This window comes from Micropterus dolomieu, linkage group LG15, assembly GCF_021292245.1.
Source record: "Micropterus dolomieu isolate WLL.071019.BEF.003 ecotype Adirondacks linkage group LG15, ASM2129224v1, whole genome shotgun sequence".
NCBI lineage: Eukaryota > Metazoa > Chordata > Actinopteri > Centrarchiformes > Centrarchidae > Micropterus > Micropterus dolomieu.
In genome coordinates, this window is record NC_060164.1 from 24,133,581 (window position 1) to 24,159,079 (window position 25,499).

Consider the following 25,499-nt stretch of genomic DNA (forward strand, 5'->3'; position numbering starts at 1 on the left):
ATCTCTGGAGAGACCTGAAAATGGCTGTCCACCAACGTTTACCATCCAACCTGACAGAACTGGAGAGGATCTGCAAGGAGGAATGGCAGAGGATACCCAAATCCAGATGTGAAAAACTTGTTGCATCTTTCCCAAAACGACTCATGGCTGTATTAGATCAAAAGGGTGCTTCTACTAAATACTGAGCAAAGGGTCTGAATACTTATGACCATGTGATATTTCAGTTTTTCTTTTTTAATAAATTTGCAAAAATTTCTACATTTCTGTTTTTTTCTGTCAAGATGGGGTGCTGAGTGTACATTACTGAGAAATAAAATGAACTTTTTTGATTTTTGGAAAATGGCTGCAATGAAACAAAGAGTGAAAAATTTAAAGGGGTCTGAATACTTTCCGTACCCACTGTATTTGTCCACTGGTGACATATTAATTCATAATGCAGACAATACCCACTATTTTTGAATCTACTATTTATCCTTGCATATATCCAGAACTGAGTTTTTCCCCTGGGGAATTTAAATGAATAGATACAGATATATATAATTTAATCCTTGATTCATGTGCTTTGATGTGTTCTACACATGTATAATCTAATGCAGTTTATTACAGCAGCCCGGCAAAAAAGCTTGTGTTTGTGAAGCTTATTATGTGCGAGTGTTGATGACGCTGTCAGAGAGGGCTTCATTCAACTATATGGTTGTTTTTGAGGCTGTAGATGTGGGTGATGTATGTAAAAGGGTTGGACAAATACCAGTGGTTAAACACATTGTAAATACTTACAGTTAAGGCTGTCTACTACTCTACTATATTTAGAGTCTAGTTTCAGTCCAGCAGGAGGTGCCCTTATCTTATCCCTGCAAATTCAGTGGTGGCAGCTGATTATGAGAAGTCTCTGTCCATCACATCTGAGGAGGAAATCTGGCAGAGCACACCACAGCACAGAGTTGCCCAACATGCTTATCCACCCACTTCCACCTCACTGAACTCACTCTACAGCTAGGTTTTCCTAGCTATAGGTTTAGCTGACTCAGAAGCCTAGAACAATAAACAAAAGAAACCAAAATATTGTCTTGATAAGCATAATAGCTTGATCTTGTTCCTCCAGGTTAAATGCACTTATTTTAACCTTTAGCTGGACAGACGTTAAGCCAAATACATGTAATTTTAAATCTTAATGTTCAAGTTCAAGAATGATAATCTCACAGTAAACAAACTGAAGGACATTCATTTTGTTGCCTTTATTGTAATAAATAAACAAATGTCATGGTTATGTAATCCCACTGTTGACAATCTTGATTCTGAGTGTGCTACTTGGTGGCACTCCAAATGCACGAATAGTTTAGTGTTTCTGGGCAGATAATGAAATTAAATAGGCCTACACTAATAAATTATACTATAAGTTTTGTTGTAAAATTATATTTAAGTATAAAACAGTAAATTCACCCAAAGAGTATAGGTAACACCAGAGGAATTATAAAACATATTCAACATATAGTGATGAAATAAGTACATAAAGACCACTGAGTGCCGCATACACACCATTGAGCTTCTACATTAGTATTACAGACATGGACAAATATATTTGCTGGAGGAAAATAACTGTTGTTCCTCAGGCTGGCCTAATAAAGATTTTTTTCTCTTGTTCCACATCTGGAAACATTGCATCACTGCTAAAACCCCGGATAAGAAAACCAGCCGGCACAGCTGCATTAGCCGAAGCCAGAGCCGTGCATTCACAGAGTTTAGTCAACCAAAACGGTCATCAGGGGATTAAGAGGAGCCAGCGCAACATGTAACAAGCTCACTGACAAAGACAAAATACAGGATACTTCTGTGTACTTGCAATAACATCTGCTGTTTATAATAGCAGTACATTTTTAGCTCTCTGAAATGGGAGGTGGCCATTATTCAGGACTGGACAGACCAGACCATTTGTTAGCTGAGGGCCTTAGTTGAGTAGTTTTCAGGGGCAAGTTAAGACTGTAGCTGACACTGTTTGCTGTTGCAAGTTTAAAAACATTTTATTTTCGCTCAGTAAAATTAAGGGTTATGAGTTTAGCAAGACCAATCAGAATATTAGCTAAGATAATTATATTATTTTATTGTAAACAATAAACCCAAATTAATATAATACATAGCCTGGCCATTTGTTACAATATTACATATAGTTAGCTACACCTACCAGAGCTTGTAGACATTCCTGTTAAACGTTTTTCAGTAATTTATGCCATTTAGATGACTTATTTATCCTATGGTGTTAGTAGTATCGTGCATCTCCTCTTCCCCTGAAACAATTATTTCCTCATATGGTGTTCTGCAAGAGAGACTTTGCTCAACCCAGTGTATGTAACGCTCTGGTTGAGGCCAGTTTAGCTGGCCTGCCTGTCTGCCTGCCAGTCCTCTGCAGACTTCAGGATTGGCTGCACAGAGGTCCTCAACACCAACCACAGTATATTGACGGTCGATGGACGACATTTAGCCGTGCACAGCATTTCACACATACAGAGGTAGGTTAAGCAAACATTATTTTAAGTTTGGTCCAAGTTTTGTGTTTGCGTGCGTGTGAGGAAAATAGCTTTAGTGAAGCGGAAAACCGTGAGACCCGAGTTCGGTTTACAAGAAAAAAAGAAGTTGGCATCTTCCAGAAAGCAGCTGGGACCGATTCAAGCAGTGATGGCGAAGGAATTGAGACGAACTCTTAACTTCACCGCCTAAAGAAGCCTTTAGTCGGTCCCAAATGTCTTGCAAACTGGTACAGGGCTCTGGCAGGGGTTTTGGCAACAGGCCAAGGTTTGTCCTTTCTTAATCCACAAATGATGGTCAATGTGAGTGTTGTATTGACTGTTTTTCTTTAAAAACTTCCTGTGTTTTCATAGACTACTCTGCTGTGAGGATGTAGCTTGCCACATGTAGTCAAGCTGAACATAAGGCATGTGTTTTTGCCAAGAGAGTTGCAGAAAGAGAGAGAGAGCTGAGGGAATGGGTTGCACTGTTTTCACATTTTTGGGCTTTATTTTCAGAGAGCTTTGTAGGGAGTAGGGACCACTGGTGGGTACAAACACTCACATGTGTACACACAAAGAAATGCTCTTGACTTCGGCTGGACAGATCATCCACAACATGTGGAGTATGTATATACAGTATGTGTGTGTTTGTTCTCAACCTGTTTGACAGAATGCTGTTTGGCTGTAAGCAGTTACTCTCCATGCATTTACATAGACACACCATTGCTCTAAGACCGAGCTAGTTTTATAAACATTTAGTTTACGGAGAACTACTTTCTTTGAATGGAGAAATTCAGAGTTAACACATGCCAATATATCTTCACTCGGCCTGTCCACACACCTTCTTACATAGCAGTTGTGCAGATACCACAGCTGGCTTGTTTTAGCCCTGTTTGGACTGTTAAAGTTAGATCTTGGCTGCTTCATCGTATAGCTGGATTAACGTTTGATGATATTGTGCAAGTGTACACTTCTTACTTGTTTTGAATAGTTCTCCTTTTGCAGAATGGGTGCCGTGTAGTTGGCTGATGTGGGAGATGCAATGTGCTAGTTTAGGGCTGGGCAAAATAGCTGAAAAAAAATCAAAAATCACTATATATAGTGATTTTTATTTCAGCTATTCAATAAAGGATATTTTCTGATAGCAACATCAGATGAAACTTATCATGCATGTAAAACACAACTAATTTTGTTAGTTTTCATTGCTGTTGTCTTTATTTGTGGTGTGATCTCATCATCACAATGAGATTACACTGAAAGAAAATAAACTGTACTGAATTATTGCATACTTTGATCGACATTTTCACTCTCAGCATCGGGGGCTCCCCTAAGCACCACTTTGTTAGGGTGGTATGGAGCCAACTTGAATCAAGCACAGTGCTAAGATGCTCTCTGCATTACCCAGCTTATTGCACAATAACTAATACCACATATTCGTTTCATCTTGTGCCTGCGTGTGTAAGATTTAGTCAGATTTGACTTAATCTACTAAATTTACAAATCTACTCGACAACACAGATAATTCGTCTCAGGCGTCTCTCAAATGAATGACGCTGATTGAGTCATCTATTTACAGCTCTAGAAAACTTTTTCAAACATCTCAACTTAGTGAATTAGATTTTTGAATCAAGCTTCAGTGCAGTTTGGCCATAGTACGGATTATCCTGAACAAGATAAATAAAGAGTAACTTGAATAGTTATAATCATGATGACTAAGATGGATTTACGCAAGTTAATTGTTTTGCAGTCATATAGATTTAAATGGACTATTGACTCCCAAAGGTGTGACTGTATTGACATTTGTGTGAAGTGTTACAGTAACAGTCCCTGTTTGTTGTCAGCTTGTTCCTGGATCAGTGTCACCTAAGCTAATTTGGTTCTTTGATTTATATTTAAAATGAACAAACTTGTTGTAGTCAGAACTGGACCCTCTGCCATACGTCTTCATAAGATCTCACCTGTTCAACAGGACACACACAGGCATGTGAGGCTCAGCAGGAACAGTTTGGCGTTCACTGTCTTTCTCAAGGTCACTTACTGCTATCAGACATGCCGACAGGAGGAACCAGGAGGGGATACTGCCACCCCCAACTACGACTTTTTAAATTCAGCCATAGAAACATCAACTAATTTCACTTCATCCTATGTAGGTCGGTCTTAGAGACGATTTTGAATCTTGCCTGCGTGTTTGCCTTGATTGCGAGGTGTCTCAGCTCATACATGGCCATGACGTTGCCAGTCCGAATTAGGAGTCCAAACTAAGAAAGAGGGCACTGATCCAAACCTTATCTAATGCCACAAAAAAGTCTCTGGAGAAACTGTGGGTGACATCACTGATTTCTCTACAGTCAACGGGTTTTATGACTCACACTGTTAGTTAAACCCATTAAACTCTTTTAGAGAAATAATAAGGAACCTATCTATAGACTCATGGTCTCTCTGTGTTTTGTGTTTAGCTGGTTCATGTTGCTGGCTGTCACTAGCAGCAGCTCTGTGCAGAGGCTGTTCAGTAACATCAGTTTTATGTTAGGGTTTTAAAAAAAAACGTGTTGATGTTTGGTCACTGCACAGCAGAGAGAAGCCTTGTTTACATGCTCATGTTGCCTCTGGTTATGTTCTCATTCATGTGGTTTGTCACAGAACTAGTTTTAGTTCATTGTAGCTCTGAGTTCTTGGCATTCCTCAGGAGCGCAGTGGGATGAACCCAGCATCTGTCAGGAAGTGAGGGGCTGGAAGAATCTCAGCCGGATCTCCAGGCTTGTTCATTTACTCAAATTTATCTTGTGTTCTCACATGAAATTAATGTTAAATGTTCTAAAGAGCCTCTCATCATTTTCTACTATGCATTCAGAGACGGACAGATCACACAACAGCACATTTTGCAGTTAGAGGATAGAATGTGCATTTGTTTAGCATGTGGGTAGTAGCAGAAACATAATGCAATAAAGTGCTAGCTCTCTGTTTCCTGTGTGATCTCACCATCTCTCTGTCCATCCAACAATGAAACTCATCATAAGCTGTGAATGCAACAGGTCAAAATCATCAACAGCCAGACATAATTTAAACACAAACGATTCTGACACATTTTTATTCTCTCCACCACCTCTACATTTTTAAAGCTAAATGTGGGTTTCATCAAAAGAAAACAAAAACAACCAAAAATGTGATTTTAATACATGTATAATGAGTATAATGAATATAGTATAAAAATGAAATGAATCAGTTGAAGATCTTCAAGTGTAGCCAGAGGAAATTCACCACTATTAAGAAAGTAAAATGACTGTGTGTCTTGGCATTTGAATCATTCTTGGTTGTACATTTCAGAGTTAGTTTTCACATAGACGCATTTGAATGACATTTTGTGGCATCTCTGCTTGGCCTACAGTATATGAGTCAGATGTGGTGTGATATGTGATCACAAAGCCTCTTAAGTGACTGGCTAGCCTGCAGGCGAGCTGCTCTAATGTTCATGTGACTGTGACATATCATTTCTCTTTTCTTGTCCTGTGTCCTTTTGTGGTCGTTTAGGCTAGTTAGATCTGTGTTAACGACGTGGACTACCACATTCCAGGTTCTGTGGTGAGATGCAAAAACTTCTATAAAAAATTGAGCCTGATGACATTACTTCATAGAGTCTGTTGAAACACAGGGACTCTGCAGGGCTGGTGCTGATGTCAATCGGTCACAAAGAGGAAACAGTGATAATATTAGGACATAGCCCAGCTCCTGTTGCAGCACCAGGCTATAATTTTGATATAGCTAATACCGTGTGAAAGTTTGAGAGACCTGAAATGCAGTTTTAATAGTATGATTCTGCGGAATGTGAATGTATAAAATTTCAAACACACTACAATACAAGAGCCTAAAATACCAGTTTGATGAAGCTTTTTAGAATAAATAGTCAGAACTGTAGATTGTACATTTTAACGTTAGATGTTTGATATTTTTTTCCCCTTTGCCACAATACGTAATGATTCAGTGTTTGCAAGTACATTTTTTGGCAGGGACCTCTTTGTACCTCTGCAAGTTTCCCTTTGATTCTCTGAAAATATACATTATGATGTTAGGTTTGGTAGAGAATGATCATGAGAAGATTGATACCGTGCTCATGTCAGTGAGTTAAATATGAAGCTACAGTCAGCGGATAGTTAGCTTAGCTTAGCTTAGCTTAGCTTAGCTTAGCGCAAAGACTGGAAACAGGGTAACAGCTAGCCTGGCTCTGTCAAAAGGTAAAATTTAAAATTGGACGGTCAGCACCTCTAAAGCTCACTAATTAATAACTTTGGGTATATCTTGTTTGTATTTTTCATACAAAAAACATAGTGTAAAGACAGCAATTTGCTGTTTCATCTTTCTTATCAAACTTGAATTAGCGTAGTTCCCAAAATGTCGCACTATTCCTTTAAAGCTGACTTGGCACTAATACTGCAGTATGATGTAATGCAATAAGGGCATCTCAGACATAACGACACATACATGCTGAAAACTGCATTTCAGGAAAAAGAAAAAATAATGATAACAATGAAGACACAGAAAAACTGAACACTTTAGTTTCACAAAATTTCTACTTAGTGAATGCCATTGTATTGTAATGTAATGTTATGTTTACTTTGTCCAACCATCAAAATGAAGGGTTAGAAAAATGTCCAGTGATTTTGACATTTGGGCTGTCTTGTTCTCTTTTTCACTTTGATGAGATAATTCAGGAAATAATCCATATTTCTGAGAAATAAACCTTTTTATGTGTTTTTTTTTTCTTTTTACTGACTTTCTTTAAGGGGGATGTGGAATTATTGTTGGTGTAGGGATGTTTGTTTCATTCTCAGTCATTTTACAGGTATCACTTCCAACAGATGGAATAACTGAAAAGGCTCTTGTAGTTTTACATGTGGTCACATTAAGTTCCTGTTGCACATTTGTTTTGTGTAACTGCTGGGTGCTGACTTGACAGTGTGAGCAATTTTTTATCCATTAGCCAATTGCAATGGCCTCTGTGGGGAATACTGGCCTTGTTATGGTTAAGTGAAATACCAGCCCAGACACGCCTTTTCCCTTCACTGGAGACCAGAGCCTGGTAAAGAAAAAGAGCTGAGTCCAGGGAGAAAGCCAAGGTGTCTCTTTCAGATGCAGCTCTGGTGCTGTAGTTGGCTGGAAAGAGGAGACAAGAGGGAATGTGTTGAAGTAAAGCCGATGGTTGGTTGGTTGGCAGCCTGCCGCTGACTGTGCTGCGAGGCAGGAAGTGTGACACTGAGAGCACAGGAAGTGGCTGCTGTGGTGCTACACTAACCCTTTCGTCCAGCAGGACTGGGATCAATTCACTGTCAGTTGTAACAATAAAACATTGGATATGGCTTTCCTTTTTAAATTTTTGTTTTTCTTTATACATGATGTGATGTTTGAAAGCCTTCTCATGTCTGATATATTTCAGAATGCTTTTTGATGAAAATCCACTCTTGAGGTGAATGAATTCCAAGTACAGTAGCGATATGCAGCCCTAAACAAAATGTTTTCTACTGTCGTAGTAGTAGTTGCAGCTACTTCTTCCTAGTCATAGTTTACTTCTCCATTGTGGTCATCAGTATGCAGCCTGGTCACAGTCTCTCATGCTAATTGTGTGTACAACAAACGAGTGAACAATCCGTGTTCTGCTCTGATGTCTCATCCTTTTGACATCATGAGCTCTCCTTTCTTTTCCTCTTCCCAGAATATGCAGAGTGAGTACAAGCATGATCATGATCTCTCAGGCAAGACTGAGTAGATGATTTTCACATTGACGAAATACACTGGTTTGTCAGACGTGGTAAAGTAAATAAATGTCAAAAATAAAAACAACTACTGGCTGGTCAAATTTTGATTCAATTAAAATTATTTTTTTCATATATAGCAATAATTGTTACGTTCCTCCGGATGTTAAGTCTAGGGGGAGGAGGAGCAACAATATGTGAAATAAAACTGGGGCAAAAGAGGACAGGAAGTCAGCAGTCACCCGTTGACTGTAGAGGTTTATGTGTAAACTAAAGTGTATTTATTGAAATATTGACAAATGAAAACCAACACAAAACTACTCTCTGAAAAGGTTATAGTAACACTGGTACTGCTTTTTGTTTTGTTTTTTTAATGAAGTGTAATATTTTATAGTAATGTATTTTTAAATAAACAATGATTTTTTTAATGCATCTTTTACTAATTAGACTAATTTGTGTCAGAAACATGTACAGTATATCAAAAGTAACAAAATGAAAAATAAAATAAAAAACAGATTTAAAAGTTTAAAGACTTTTTATTATCCGATATATTGTGTTGCCTTGGTGGATTCATTCACTCTGAATGCATTTTAGTTTTATATTTTATTTGACTACTACATGAATGAGCTCCACAGATATCTGAAACGTGGTGGATTTATATTTTGACAGCTTTTAAAACCTTGTTGTGGTCTTCATTTTCACCCAGAGCCTCAGTGGGAACCCTTCCCCCCTCACCCAGGTGGGGAACTGAAAGGAGGAAGTGGTGTGTGCAGTATATAGGCTGAGCTCTGCGTGTGTTCAAGTGGGACTTCTCTGAATGTGAGATGTAAGTTTAGAGGAAGAGGAATCAAGAAGTTCTACTTAGTGCAGAATGTTTTAAAAAGATTTTTAGCTGCTGCTCTTCTTCCGCTTTTTCTGATTTTGGCTGTATGTGGCTGTTGTTTACATTTTGCATTTTTATGAAGAACGACCTAAGGTGCTTCTTCTACTGTCTTCTGAACATACTGCTGATTCTTCTATGGACACAGATTGAGTAAGTAGATTTTGTCCATGTTTTAGAGGTACAAAATACTTAGTAGAGGTGTCTTTTGGTGCCAAAAGTCAAAAGAAAAGGTGGCTTTTAAAACTTACCTAATAAGTCTCCAGTCTGATGGCCACATTTGGAATTATATTTTCTTGCCTGTGGCGATGCAATTATGAAGAAATGATCTTTAAAAAGACTGCTGATAAGTATTGCTGCATGTATTAGAGTAAGATTGATTAATCATTTAGCAGGGTTTCCATGGATCGTTCAAATCTTTGAAGGAATTGAATTCATCAATCTAATAAAGTCTTTCAAAAGTCTTAAAAATATGTAGAAGTAGAATTTTATTGGTTTTTTTTTCTAATGTTACACTGAAAAATATCTAAAGCGGAACAAGAAACACTCACATTTTATTTCCATCCGGGATGCTTGGAGCAGAGGATCCACTGTCTGCTAACTAACTATCACTGTACCCTGGATGATATGACGAACTGCCAATTCAAAGAAAATTGGCTTTTTAACCAACAAGGCAGTGCAGTGCATACGAGGCTCTGCGTATTTTATGCAAAACGGTTTTTTTTTTAAACTTGGCACGATGGGGATCAGGGTTGTGGAATCCCACATTCTCAGTTCTGTTCTACCCTTGTCTCTGTCACACCTCCACCCCATCTCTGATACCAACACCATCTGAGTCATCGGATCAGGTGTACACCTACACAGAAAGTAGAGGGTACTGTGGTGTCAGGACATGGTGGCGAAACACAATCATTCACGTCAAATGAGGGAGTAGGAGACTGATTTCATGCAATGTTCAAAAATGTCATATTCTATGTTACAGTGAAGCTTGCTTTAGTTGATTGACAGAAAATGAATCTGCAACCATTTGATAATCAAAAATGCAGTGAGTATTTTTAAATGCTGCATCCACATCCGATATATTTTAGCTGATGAGTGTAATGTGGATATGTACAGTGTTTTCTTGCCATGTTTGACTTTGATTTCATTGGTCACAGTGTTATAGCAGATACCTGAGAAGTATAGGGGGCTTGACTGGTATTCATTTAGCCTTTTTGGCATGTCACCTAAGATAGATATTAGGACTAAACCTGAAACAAAGATGAACAAGTGAGATTTAAATACCATCCATCTCATATCTGTAGCACCTGGTGAGGCTCAGAGAGCACCGGGGTACCTGATAATTGCATTTTGATTACCTAGAATTACTGAAATTAAAAGTCAAACCTTAAAACCATCATGAAAATCACATTGACTTAAGAAATTCATCTTTTGTTGCAGTGTAATCCAAAGTATAAGGTATTGTATTGCTGTGTTCTTTTGTAGGAAGTGGTTTATGCCACTGAGGAAAGCCATAAAAAAACGGTAAAGGTGGTTACATTGCGTGTGGCTCTGTGATTTGATGTGCCAGGTTTGATCATGTTTAGAAACATCTGTATATTAAAGTGTAATAGAACCTCTTCTAAAACGTTATGTCCATATTTTAAAGTACTTAAGTCACATCTGGTTACACAGCACATAATAGATACCAAGATATCAAGAGAGGAAACGTGCATGCACTCACAAAATTCTTGCCAAAAGTTAATAAGACAAATACACAAGGGCCCTTCTATAGAAGACGTTCATATGTAAACCTTTCTTCAGGAGGTAAAATTAACCTGCTGAGTCGAAGTCTAAAACAACAGTAATAGAACCACATAAGAAACTACGTGTGCGTCTGTGAGTGAGTAAGTGCATGTGAACACACCACAGGATGTTAGCTTTGCCACTCAGCACTGTTCCTGCACAGCAGACACATTTATTACTACCCTGGACTTCATTCAAAATATCTAAAATTACCTTTTCCCCTAGTTCATGTTCAAAATCAACTTAGATTTTGAACTTTTTAATGACCAGCAGCACCATGAAGTTTTCTTTCCTCCAGTGGAGACGGGCATATTTTGAATTACACAATGTGTGTTTGATTTGTCTCATTGTTTTTGGAACCTTAACGTTTGCTGTTGAGAGCTTGGGTGAAGTTGTGTCAAACATGATGGGAGGTTTCTACTTAATGATATTCCCCTCCCATCCACCATTATCCCTGTGGAAACCACGTTGCTACACTGAACATACAGTGTTTTTTAGTTTTTCTAAAATATTAAGTAAGCACACTACACACTTATTTAAATTGATTTAATAGTTAAAACCAATGTGACACATGTAGAGTGAGCATTTTGCCAGTGTGAACACATCAATTTTGATTTACAATCTTCCTTCGTCTAATAAGCAAACAATGACTTGGAGACGCACAGGCATTGTCTATGTTGTTGTCACTTAACAAGCTACCAAAACATGAGAGATAAATCCAATCAGGTATCATTGCACTCAAGTATAAGAAGATATTCAACGTCTGATTTTATCCATGTGTGATGTTTGGAAAAGAACATGTTTAATACTGTGTATGTGTTTGTGTGCTGTTACTGTAATGAGGAGCACAGGAGGTTCAGTGGTAGGATGAAGAAGCCTTTTTTATGACCATTTGTAAACTGAAACATATGTGAACTTTATTCAGTGTGTGTGGACGGTGTCTCTTCAAAGGATCCACACCCTGGAATCCACAATCTCTCCCTCCATCTCTACTACTCTCTCTCCCCCTCTCTGTCTCTCCCTCTCTCTCTCTCTCTGCGTCTGTCAAAGAAGCCATTGTGAATGCTTAGCTAATATTAGGCTGTGTGTGAGTACGAGATGGAGAGAGAAGTTGTGTGGTGCGTTTTAAATTTCAACACACTGTTTTCTATGGCGGATGTCTTTCTGCATTCACTCAGAGCTGCTTCTGAAGCTGACAGTCAGCTCATAAATGGAGTCAGTTTGCCGTTTCCAGTCATTACATTTTGAAAAATAATGTACAAATTGCCTTTCAGAGAGTGACTGTGGCTAAAATGGCAACTGTCCTCCATGCAAAACCAAGATGGGGCTTTCCATTACAGTCTCCCTCCCTTGCAATACTTAAGTAACTCAGTCTCGTTGACTCCTGTCTTACTGCCTGATTGCATCTGCTGTTGTTTCATCTGCAGTTGTGCCAGTGTCATTTCATCACTGCTGCAGGAAATGAGTTGATGCGTTAGTCTCAATATCCTGATCAAAACTGTGAAAGTCATGTTTAATCGACTGTCACCATAGTCTAAAGAAAGACTTGAGTTCACTCTCAACCCTCCTGATGACTAGCCTACCCTGAAAGTTCAGTGAGTTCTATTTATCAATACTAATTAATAATCTACATATTTGTAAATGCACAAAGTACCCCCAGTACAAAGTGATAGAAATAGATTTCTCTGTCACAGGGGTTTCAATCACGGTGGAGGCCAAATAGAAACCTCTGTAATTGTTGGCACACTGGAAAAATGCACATGTGCATTTGGCTTTAAATCTTTAAATCTGCAGTGCAGCTTCAACAGTCAGCTCTTGTGGAGACATTTTGCTGCTTTGAGTGATGTTTTCCTGTTAGGTTAAAGTTTGACTTATTTTGCCATAATCTTACCCTAACCATAGTTGTTTCATTGCCTTAACTGAAATATAACTTTAATTATTTATATATTGCGTCTTTAGACATTGTTATTACTGAAGTTAAAAAGCCAAATATTTTCTGTTTCACACTTTTCGCTGCTTTATATCATCATAATGTGATTGAATTTGGGCTCTTGGGCTGCTGGTCACAATAATTTAACCCATCTTAGGTTCTGTTGACATTGAACAAGAAGTGATTACCTAAAAGAAAAGATAATGAGTGTATTCACCAGCTGCAGCACTACAGTTAATGAACTTTTTTACATGACAAACAGTTGAAAATAGTGTGTCCATCACAATCTATGAGAACATCATTTTGTGGTAGAGAACTAGAATCCTCACATTCATATTCAGACTAAGTTTTAGATTTTGTGCTGATTTCACATCATTCAACTATATGTGTCAGTCTTTTCTTTCATTCTGTCTCTCCGTCGTGCTCCTGGCTGTCACCTCCAGACCTTTCCTCCTACTCTGTGTTCGTGCTAAGAGATGTTTTGATTAAATAGGTCATCTAGAATGTGTGACACACATTGTTAACATGCAGAAGACATCTTGATGTGAGAATGTTTGTGCCACAATTGTGAGTTGTGTTCTCTGCTGGAAGATTAGTGAGATTTCATTAGAGTGATTTCAGAGTACAAAGTTTCCGTATATATTCTGAGAAATTCTTGCTGCAAATGTTAAGTCTGTAGAAATTCAACAATGTATCATGAAAAATACAACATTTTTGGTACACAAATTACCAGCAATACGGTGTGTTTGTTTAAATAAATTATTATATCAGAACTGTCAGGCTTTTAATCAGAGGGCCTATGTTTGCTCTTGAACCTCAGATTCTGCTGTTGTATGCTAGCGGCTCTGTCAGGCTGTAGTTGGTCGCAGTGGTACTTTGACTAAATGTAAGCATGACAACATGCTCTAAACTCTATGTCAGTGGTGCCAGAGAAGTTGGGGAATCATCAAAGTCATCTAGGGACTTTAACAAACATGTTGCAGGAAAACGCTCAGAAATATTCCTCAAAATTATAATATTAATCATTAATAATTCTGTATAATTCTTTAGAAACTTTTAGTAATTGTTGGTAGTCATTGTCATCAGGTTTGGGCTCGCTATAATGCTTCACCTCACAGATCCAGGTTGGGTTTAGTCGCAAATTTAAATGAGTGTGTTAACCGCTCACACCTTTAGGTAATGCAAGAACAGAGCCCATCGGATCCAGGTGCCTTCTTTAAGTTACCAGACATTCAAGGTTTCTTCTGTTCATTTTTTACAGCATTCTCTTTATTCAGAGTGCACCAGAAGAGGTGAAGGCAGCAACATTGCATAAGGAGAGAGGCAGTCTCCGTTAGTTTTCAGTGGAGGGTGACAAACCATGAAGGAACTGGCAGAGACTGTAAAAAGAAGGATGATAGGAGATGCAATGATAAACGTCAAGATAGTCCAAAAAGATAAAGGGAGAAATAGAAATGAGAGGTGATTAGCAAATGCAGTGAGGGAGTGATGCACAGTTGAGAGAAAGAAAGTCTAAGGGAAGGGGGGTAATATCTAAATGATGCGTAGCTGAGATGTAAAGGTATCATCCTCCTGGCAACCGGATGGCTGCGGTGCTGGAGCCGCATGGTGACTTCCTGTTTGTCAGCAGCATACAGGAAGTAAGAGGCCCCTAGAGGATGGTTTGTGTGTGACTTAAAATGAAGTGTGAGGCCGAGCTGAGTGAATATTTGTGTGAGGGGAAGCAGGCTTATTTAGGTGTGAATTTGAATGTGCAAGTTTGTATGTGCAGCTCAGCGAGACTTTACCTGACCTCTATGATCTTGCAGTTAGTTCTTGTTGATAAAACAAGTTTAAATTAATTAATGCTATAGAACTGAGACTGGGCCTGTAGTAATAGCTAGTGTCCCTTCTGTGTCAATAAAGTTGGTTTTAAACTGTAAGCATGACATCTTTTGTATGGCAAATGCATCTTTGTCAGTTACAGTTGTCACATTTTCATTATGTGTTTCTTTGATGCCTTCAAATTTTTCGACCTAAACCCCTTTTCTAAAATGGGTGAAAGAAATGTACCTAAATATCTACTCTGTTCTTGTGTACTGATGTGTAACCAGACCATACAGTTTAGATGGGGAAGTGCTCTATCTGACTTTTCTCATGTCAGTAATGGGGTTTGGCAGACTGGTTAACCTAAGTTTTTGGGCTGTTAAATGCTGATAAATTCCACACCGAATCAGATCAGAAAGCTGCTGCTGCTGCACTGCAACATCGGCTGTGTTCAGTTTCTCTTTAAGCCGCGTGTCTGTTGATTAATCGAAGTGCCATTATATTGCACTGAATTTTGAGTCAACAAACTGCACCCTTATCAAACTTATTTTCTTGTCACTGTTTGTTTCACGGCAGTGGCACCAATATAATCATGAGACCCCTATTAATTTACATTTTGCAGCTTTAACAATTATAAGAAAGTCATCAATTCCCAGTGGCATTGACAGACAGAATGGAAATCCAGCATTTTTCCTGCTATGCATTGTGTTAATGGTTTGTAAGAAACGGCTATCTGTCCTTGTAAAAAAAAAAAAAAAAGAAAAGAAAAAAACTCTGGACATGCAGCGTGTTTTGAATTTATATTTTAGGGAACTTAACACTCAAGTTCCTTTTAGATGAAACATTTATTGTAAGTCATTGTCTGTAAACTCTCTATCAGCTGTTTGTGGTCTTTACCTGGCGTTCCTCACATATTTACAGCATTTAAATCTTTTCTGCCCAAACTGTGTCTACTGTATCTGAACTATCAGTCCCTCTAGGAAATCACTTTATTGTGAACTCATCCTTAAATATATGAAAGAATTTGCAGTTTTTGAATGCAAAGTACCACAAAATCGTAGGGTAGGCTGAAATCCCTGTCTGTCAAGCAAGTAATCCCCCAAAATATCAATTTGTATCCTGCAAATGGATTCTCAAACACCAAGACACCATTAAGGAAGTGAAATTTACTTCTGTGACCACTGCTTCTTGTAGACGAAATGTATTGACTTAAAGAGTTCATGTCATTGGTTACTTCAACATAATCAGATGCTAGCATGTAGTTGAAGCTGTAACTGCAGCTTAAAGGTGGAGTAAGCTATTCTGGAGGAATCCAATTCCATGACAGGTACCATGATATAGGGTGAAAAACAACACGGCAAGTAATGTAACTAACATTTGCTAGGTTGTGGGTATAGCAAACTCCCGCTACAGTTGCTGCTGTGAAGCTAATGCAGAGAGGATGAGACGGTCTCAGAGCCAGCACGCCAGCTCCAGACAGCGATGGTTACAACTCTCCCGCTACTACAGCTAACATCACAACAACAGCATGTCTTTAGCAAACTAGAAAGTAAGCTTAGTGTCAGTTAACTTTACCTGAGACGCAAATTCTGGCTGGAACGGCTGGAATACTGTTGTGTGGCTCGGTCTGAAACTGTTTCCCCATTTCCACATTGACATTGGACAAAACGATGTGTATTGGATTAGAGTCGCTTATCCTACCCTTAAATCACCTTAGCATTGGCTAGGGGTGGGCGATATGACCTAATGTAATGGAACATATATTAAGAAAGTTATTTAAAAAACAGATGTGTTTATAGGCTCAAAATAGGAATAAAAATGAGGTAAAGGCCTACGGCCTACATGGGTTTTGGGAAGAGTTGCCTTCCCCAAAATGTATATTAATTGTAATGTGATTAATTCTCAGACAAGGTGTAGGATTTGGCATCTAAATAAAAAATTTATTTCGCAGAAAACCCAAAGTAAAATCCAACAGTGTACCACGGGGCATGTCTTATTGAGTACATTTACAGCAGCAGACATGCTTCAACAGCACTTGTAGTCTAAATCTGTCACCAGATTTGTCACACAATCGTAAACATACTTTTAAGGAAGTATCTTATATCAACTGTGGCAACCTACAAAAAAAGAGATGTAATCTTCTGGTAGGTGAAAACTCTTGCATTTGTACAGGAACCAGTTACTTTGGAAAGGTGGGACATAACACCGGCAAGAGCAGAGGACAAAAAAGCCGGTTGAGCTGGGGTTGCAGTATGACGATCCACAAAAAGCCACATGAAAAACTGTTTCCTACATCCAACCTGCTACTCTGGTTATTTAATTGCTTCAAATGAGGCTTTCATTCACAGAATTTTTCTTGACTGTTGCTCAGTCTTACGTTAGTCCAATATAAGCTAACCACAATAGCCCCCGAACATGTTAACAGCAAGTTCAACAGGCTAACCTGCAAAAATAAACAGAAAAACACTTTAAAAATGTCTAAACATACAGCATCCAAGTATTAAGTCCGTATCAATTCATTGAAGTGAATCTGCTTTGTATTGGCCCTTGTGGGGAAAGCATTTGTCAACTTGTTTTCCATTTGTTGTGGGGACATTTCCATCAAAAATAAAGTTAATCCACTTGGTCTTCACTTCCTTGGATGGTGGGACTTTTGGACTTTTGAAGACTTGTGTTGGTTTTTGCCCCCAACAACAGAGAAATTGGCATGCTTTGCTTGTAACATTACCTTCCACATCTTTGTGTTGGCAAAGAAAACAGTAGTTACTGTATGTAACTACAGTTCTATGAGTACATGCGTAGCCCTCTACCTGCCTGTTATGCAGCAACAGTAAAGCACTTCACTTTTAATATGCTAAAATTGATTATGCGGCAGAACATCACCCTGGTGATGTTGATGAAACTGGTATACCTCCCACCTCTAGCAGTGGCTTCAGCTGTGGTGGATTCCTTTTGTTTCATCCATCCATCCATCGTCAACCGCTAATCCCAGCTGACATCGGGCGAAAGGTGGGGTACACCCTGGACAGGTCGCCAGTCCATCGCAGGGCCACACATAGACAAACACCCACTCACACTCACACCTAAGGACAATATAGCGTCACCAATTAACCTAGTCCGCATGTCTTTGGACGGTGGGAGGAAGCCAGAGCACCACCAAATTGTTGATATAATATTAATAATAATAATATTTTGTGCTATAAACAAATGTGAGTTGAAAACAAAACAAAACATCTTGCAATACCAGTGTGTGTTATCTGTCCTCCAGGGTGCGGAGTACAGTGCAGATACAGTAAAGTGGAGAGAGGAAGATGCCAGCCCCGCCTCCCCCACCACCCCCAGGACCTCCCCCTCCTCCCACATTTGCTGTTGTAAGTCACTCTATCTGGTCTCTCCACCCAGTGAGATCTGCTGCTCTGTCCTCTTGACCTTGCTCAGCAGAGACATCTTGTGGATAAGTTATGCCATATGTTGTCTTTCATTCACAGTTTTACCTGCACACAATAATGTTGTTATGTATTACTATTATAACACAAAAAGAGTAATAAACCCCTTCCTTGTTTTCTCTCATTGTGGGTGATTTCTGCAGGCTTACTGTGTTTCAGTGACTGTATATCCCTGAATGTGCGTTTGTGTTTCAGGCCAACACAGAGAAGCCAAATCTAAACCGTAATGAGCAGCAGGGAAGAAACGCTCTGCTCTCCGACATTAGTAAAGGCGCCAGATTAAAGAAAACTGTTACTAATGACCGCAGTCAACCCTTACTGGACAGTAAGTCAAGACCTCTTTAATAGCACTCATTTTGTGTATCTTTACTGTCCCCAAAGAGCAAAGTTAGTTTGTAGTTTAAAACAACAGCGGGGAAGTAAAACAACAATTAGTCACTATGACGAAGTACGACTCAAGGCACAGCCAAAACCAAAATGGTCAAAAAATTAAAATTTACAAGGAGCAGTGGGACTCCATGATTAATGGGTCCCCACTGGCCTATCCCATTTCACATCTTTATACAAATGTGCATCTGTACATAGTGTATTATATGTATAAAAGTGCATCCTGCAATTAATTTACTCTTTTGTGTATCCTCTCAGAACCCAAAGGGGGATCTGGTGGAGGAGGAGGTGGCGGAGGAGGTGGTGGCGGCGGGGGTGGCGGAGGTGGAGGTGGCGGGGCTCCTGGTTTAGGAGGCCTGTTTGCAGGAGGGATGCCAAAACTGAGGTCTTCAGCAAACAGAGAGTCCAATGGTAATAAAGAAAAATTACTAAGTTGAATGAACATGATTTATGTAGGGGAATAAAAAAAACAAGAGTTTTGATTTACGTTATTTCGATCAAATTCAACTTAGCTCTTGCTTTATTTGTTGTTCCCCCAATGTTGTTAATAATTGATAAGTATTTATTTCAGTTTACATGTGTTGGGGAGAGTGAACTTTTTTTGGCTTCATGTCATTGACTTGAGAGCTGTAAAGGGTGTACCACGCTTCTCAGCTGGGATTAGCTTCAGCCCACCTGTGACCCACAGATATCAGGGGGTATAGCCAAAGGATGGATGATGGATAATGATAACAATCAACACCTAAAGCACTGCATCTAGCTTAGTTCTAACATAGTTAATTTTACTATTGCCTTTACTCTCCTCCAGACTCAGGCCCCAGCCGAGGTCCCGTGCTCCCCCCAGGAGGCCGCTCTAGTGGGCCAAGCCCCTTTGGTGGCGGTGGAGGCCCACCTAAACTCCCAGGAGCCCCTGCTGGTGTCCGTAGCAGTGTCCCTGATCTTCCCAAGGGCCGGCCAAATCTCTCATCCAGACAAGACACTCCAGGTGGCCCACCTCCTCCTATACCCAACACACCTCGCCCAAACCAGTCTCGTGGAGGCCCACTGCCTTCACTCCCTGGAGGACCCAGGCCCAGCCCGGCTTCTGGACCTTCACCACCTTCACTCCCTGGAGGACCCAGGCCCAGCCCGGCTTCTGGACCTCCACCTCCTTCACTCCCTGCAGGACCCAGGCCCAGCCCGGCTTCTGGACCTCCACCTCCTTCACTCCCTGCAGGACCTAGGCCCAGCCCGGCTTCTGGACCTCCACCTCCTAGTGTTCCACCAGGGAGGCACGGACCTCTCCCTCCTCCACCAGGAGGCTCCTCAGCTGGGCCAAGATCAGGATTCTCTGGGCCTCCGCCTCCAGCCCCAAACAGCAGCCGGCCTTCCTTTACGACCTCTCCTGGAGGGAGGCCTCCACTTCCTGACGACCGACCTCCACCACCACCAGCTTCTATGGGAGGTCATCGGCCATCTATGCCCCGCGATATGCCGCCGCCTCCTCCTCCTTCTGTCAACTCCAAACCTCCTACCCCTGTATCTTCATCCTCGTCCTCTCGTTCCTCAATTAGTGGGGGTGCGCCCCCTCTCCCGCCGGGACGACCGGGCCCTCCTCCTCTCCCACCCTCCCCGGCTGGAGGGGACGACCACAGCAACCCCCGTCTGCCCCAAAGGAACAGCTCACTCAACAGGTACAGTGGTAAAGTTTTACCATTAATCCATATTTGTTAAGTGTTAATGGATGAGTTACATTGTGGACACCAGCATCTCCTTTCAGGCAGCAGATGTAAAGAAAAGTAAAATCTAGGTATACATTCACACTCTTACATAGATCATCAGGTGGGAACCATCCTTTGTAGAGTTGAGGCAGAAGATGTATGCCTACCTCAAATTTCATTCTGTATCCAGACAGTTAGTTCTTCAAAATTATAATTACATTTCAGAAGCAAAGGTGTTTTGCACACTGATTGTCTTTTTCTGTACTAAGATCTGTTTCACTGTTTGTTTTCTGTTTGTTTTTCTGTCCTACAAATATTGTATAGTTGATACATCAATTAAAATTTTATTTCGTCTTGCCAGCCTTGCGCCAGCTCCACCACCCGGTCGGACAGGACCTCTCCCTCCTCCACCAAATGAGAGACCACCTTCTCTTGGAAGGAGCCCGTCCTCAGCACGCACAGGTGAACAGCTTGAGTGATTAATTGAACAATGGATTTCTGCTGCAAACAAAGATATGAAAAACATGAGAAAGGTTTATGATACAGTGTGTGTCTCCTATGTGAAAATACCATTAACGTCAGGAGTTGCTGTAAATATTTCATGGGAATGCGGGATCTCGATGGAAGCTAATCTCAGTGATACTCAGTACCATAAAAGAATTACTTTACTTTTCATCAGCTAACATGTCAATGTTTATTTCTACCTCCAAAGGGCCTCTTCCCCCCCCTCCTCCCTCAGGTCGTAGCATGGGTGGGGGTAGTGTGAGGTCATCGCCAGCTCCTTCTCCTATTGGTCGGCCAGGTCCAGAGCCTCCACGCGGTGGACCTGGCGGTAGACCTCCCCTCCCTCCGGACAGGCCGGGGACAGGAGGGGCCCCTCCTCCACCACCCATGGGTAACGGCTTCCAAAACTCTCACCACAACCAGATGCATGGTAAGTAAATCCCTAAAGGTGCTAGTTTACCTTGAGTATTGTTAAAACAATTGGTGGGGAAATGGAGAGCAGAAAGCAAACACAGTGTAATTTGTGGGACAAAAACTTGGAAAGAGAAAGGGATAAACTTAGGAGGAGGAGAATGGTGCAAAAGTACTTATGCAGTATATTTATTCAGGAAAATAAAAGCATTTAGTAAAACAGTGATCCATGTGTGTGCGAGAGTTAACTTTGCAGGCAGATAATATAAACTCTGTGCCTTGTAGAGGATTGACTGTACTCTGCTAGTCTCTACAAGAGAAATCCTTTGCCCACAGTGTTGTTTTTACCACACGAGTTCCAATGTGTGGACTCACAAAACTATGGCAGAGAAACCCACTGACCTCCCATTGGTGATGTTTTTATCCCATTGCACCAAGGGAGTAGGTTTGATTTGGAAGGTAATGGGACAAGAAGTGACAAGGGGTCCTAAAAATCCTTCTCCTGAAAAATTCTATGGTATTTAATCACATTTCCGGATGAATTAGAAGCGAATACTCTTTGTAGTGCTGGATATTACTGTCCTGACTGAAATCTGTATTTTCAGTGGTACAAAATAAAATAATCATTTTATTAATTTTCAGCAATTTTTAAATAAAAAAATTAGCATTTTAAAATTTATAAATATTTTAGAATGACGACATTTCTTTCTCACACTAAGTTCTCTAGTTACTCTGCACCAGTTGACATCTCTTACTGTGTTCTAAAAAACCTGATGACCTGTATTTATGTTGCTTATCTTTTTTTGCGCTGTGTCAAATCTGAAGAATTCTGTTTAAAGTGAGAAACAAACCCACTGCCCTCCATTTGTGTTCTGTTAAAGAAGAAGAAGAAAAAGCCCTTCTGTTAATGTACTTACTGTATATTCATGATGTGCCCACTGACCCCCATTTCTCTCCATTAACAGATGAATGGGAGTATCGATTCACTTTTCATCCAGTGTCGGACCTTCCTCCACCTGAGCCCTACGTGCCCTTCCAAAAGACCTACCCCAGCAAGATGGCCAAGACTGATGGCAGAGGTCAGTCTGACACACACACACACACACACACACGTATCTCATATCTGAGGAGCCCCTAAGAGGATGTGGGCTTCTCGTGCGCACCAGAAAGTATGTGGTGCTCACCAGAAAGTATCCGGTGCTAACCAGAAAGTATCCCACGGGATAGTTTCTGGTGAGCACAAGATACTCTCTGGTATGCAAGAGCTTTTTTTTTTTTGCCCATGTCCTATTAGGAGCTCAGTACCAAAAGGTTTTTCAGGAACCAAAAAAGAGCCCTTCTGTCAGCTTGAGAGATTTTTTTCAACCAGTAAAATTAACCATGAAATTAAAAAAATTACAACTGTACACAATTTGATAATTATCCAGTCAGGCAGGTTGAAATTAGTTCCTTAATTTTTCCTGTTGGGGATTTGTGGTCAGAAAGAAATGCCTACTGTGCCTGTTTTGAGATATGTCCAAAAGGAGATTGCAAGAGAAAAAAAAAAGCTCACTCAACACGGGACATCTGCTATGTTTGACTTTCACAAAATTTGAAAATAACTTTTTTCATTCCCTATTAACAACCTTTTTACAAATAGTTTTTGAGATGTACTGTCAGACATGCAGACAAACCAATGTCCAGCAGCACTGTGACCCAGTGACACCTGGTGGAAGAAAATAAAATCTTCTCTTGAAAAGCCAAGGAAAATACAAACTCCTCTGTGCCTTTGTTTCTGTCTAGGTTCTGGTAAAAAGGAGAGAGGAGCTCCTCCTCTTCCTCCTATACCCAGGTGAAGAAGATGTGGCAGCAAACACAACCCCTGGAACTACTTTTTCTGTTTCCCTTTGTGTGTGTCTCTCTCTCCGTTGCGCTCATTGTGCTTTTACCTGCGTCATGTAGTTCATCAACGGACTGCAACATGTTAAATGGACCAGAAGTATGGTTGACCAAGTAAAAGGACAGACTCATAATGTGGATTTACATCATGTGCCTTTTGTAGCAGCAGAATGGATTCAGCATTCAAAGACCAAAGCCTGTTTATTCTCTGGTACACTGAGCTCAGATAATAATAAAAACTAAAAAAACTTGCACCTCTTTAGGCACTAGAAAAAAAGGGTTATTTTCAGGTTTACAACCATCCTGTGGCTGGAAGATTCTTTTTGGTTGGGCTTCGGTGACCCGGTTGCTGTGAGACAGATTTCGCTTGAGAACAACAATATTTTCATGAAGCTTGATCCACATTGACTTGATTCCACTAATTCACCTTTTCATCTTTTGCTTACAGTGGTTGATAGACTCCAGAAATTGCTTGCTAGATATTATGTTACCAACGAGCTACACTTTTAGAAAAGACAACACACTCTTACTTGACCTATAAACCAGCATTTAGCGTGCAGCACGTGACTTTCCCAGTCTGTTTACACACCAAAGACAGCATTAGGTAAAGCTTATTGCAATATTATTGGAATGGAGCCCCATGGTTACAATGCAGGGCAAGCTGTTTCTCTCCTTTCTCTACCAGTGTTTCCCTTGTGCCTTTTTCTATTCAGGATTGTAATTTCAGGCTGCTTATAAGAGGTAGGGGAATTAGTCTTTTGTGCCTTAAATTACGTTTGTTCAACTGGATTGGATCTCCTCTGCTGATGTAAATGTAAAATCTGAAGCAATACAGCAGCTCGATTGCCACATCAATAATAGACGGACATGGAACTAAACTAAAAATGGCCACAACCTCCTGCCACCGCTGCCTAAAAATCAGGGGAAATGCGGGTGTTTAATTTGCCAAAGCCGCATGTGCCTTCACAGTATGTGTTTTTACATCTGTGTGTTTCTGTTGGAACCACTGAACGGTACGAACGGTTTGATTGTTGTGAAATGTGATGTGAGCATGCATTTAATGTTTATGGTTGAGATGTTTTAAAGGACCTTGTATGATCTTATGGCAGCATTGGTTTACAATAGAACTGATTCTTATTTTGCTGTTTTGTTAAAAGTTGTCTTGACTCACAATGCCTGTGTATGTATCTGTATGATTTAATCAAGTGGTATTGAAGGACTGTATTATTTTAAGTTATGTTTCAGAACTGTGCAGTATTACATGTTTTTGCTTCACACAGCATTGCTTTGAATGGTCTTGCATACGTGATACATTATTATCATGTCTTAGTCAAAGAAACATTTTCTTAAAGACAATCATATGGAAGTAAATATATTTACATCAATAAATAAAATGCTTTAAGATGCTTTATGTGCTCTACCTGGGGTGAAATGTGCTTTTATTGGAATATGCTTTTTAAGTAATTTAATATTCCTGCACGCTCAGTTGAACACAAACAAGGACAGTGAAAAATACTGTCCACATCCAGGTCAGGTGATTTTATTATGTATCATCAGATGAACAGTATGCATCATTCCCATGTTTGTGCAATAAAGCTGGACAATACATATATTATAATGATTTTAGCCAGTTATATGATATATCTTAAATGTTGTCATTTGTAGACTTTGCACTAGTTAACTATCTCTAATGATCAGCAGTTCTTGGGTTTCCTCTCCTATAAATAATCAATCCAAACATTTTGACAGTGTTGTTTTCAAGGCATTAAGGCAAAAATATGGTGGTACATGCAAAGCCGCCTTCATCCAGTAATGTTGTGCAATCAAGAATTTCTCTTTTGTGATTGGTTGAAGGCTGCTCCTGTTTTGAGGGACTTCATAAACTCTTTGAAAGACCCCAGGTCTTTTGTAGCTCTTTGTGTAGCTATACTAGCAGTAACAATAATAACTATCTGATATTGTTATTTTTCTCTGCTGAGATACAATTGTAAATAGTTTTCTTCTTTTGCAGAGGCCGTTAGCTAACTGTTTGACATTTTACTTTTCTCCCATAATTAAACTGCCTCATGCATACAAGGATTTTGGAGTAGCAGAGTTGACAGAGACCTATCCTTAAACAGTTACTGTAGGTTTTGGGATCTGGGATTTGCAGTGTAATTTTGGCATGAGTAACAAGGTAAAGAAAAGCCAAATATGATGTCTTCTCAGATAGTTTGCATGTGAACCAAATAAATTAGAAACATTGTATTTTCATTTGTTCACCATTTAATTAGTTAGGTTTGTTAAGTTAAAGTAGAACACTGGTGGAAATCCTCTGTGGAATACAGGGATGTTTCTGGTGTCAATATCCTCATGCAAATCTAAAAACTCTGGACCTTCAGTGTAAAACTATTCTTTTTTGAACAATGTCTCGCACCAGGGTTTGTTATTTTTCATAAATAGTTATCAGTTTGTCATCATAAATAAAAATAAAAATAGAAATGTTTGTAAAATATTATATGCAATAGAACAGAAAGGGCACCAAAAG

General features: G+C 39.8%; 1 protein-coding gene across 2 annotated transcripts; it reads left to right on the forward strand.

Annotated features, from left to right (window-relative positions):
• The first annotated feature begins 2,379 nt into the window (after nucleotides 1–2,379).
• Nucleotides 2,380–24,590, forward strand: wipf1b (WAS/WASL interacting protein family, member 1b). 2 transcript variants are annotated; one of them, XM_046071112.1, is made up of 9 exons: nucleotides 2,380–2,504; nucleotides 17,915–18,017; nucleotides 18,288–18,417; nucleotides 18,738–18,890; nucleotides 19,288–20,152; nucleotides 20,541–20,641; nucleotides 20,892–21,113; nucleotides 22,060–22,173; nucleotides 22,877–24,590. In XM_046071112.1, the coding sequence occupies exons 2-9, from the start codon at nucleotides 17,958–17,960 to the stop codon at nucleotides 22,927–22,929; spliced, it is 1,698 nt and encodes a 565-aa protein (XP_045927068.1). In that variant the 5' UTR covers nucleotides 2,380–2,504; nucleotides 17,915–17,957; the 3' UTR covers nucleotides 22,930–24,590. The 2 variants fall into 2 exon arrangements, with proteins under 2 accessions (XP_045927068.1, XP_045927067.1); XM_046071111.1 differs by lacking the exon at nucleotides 2,380–2,504 and adding an exon at nucleotides 9,091–9,278.
• Nucleotides 24,591–25,499: the final 909 nt, after the last annotated feature.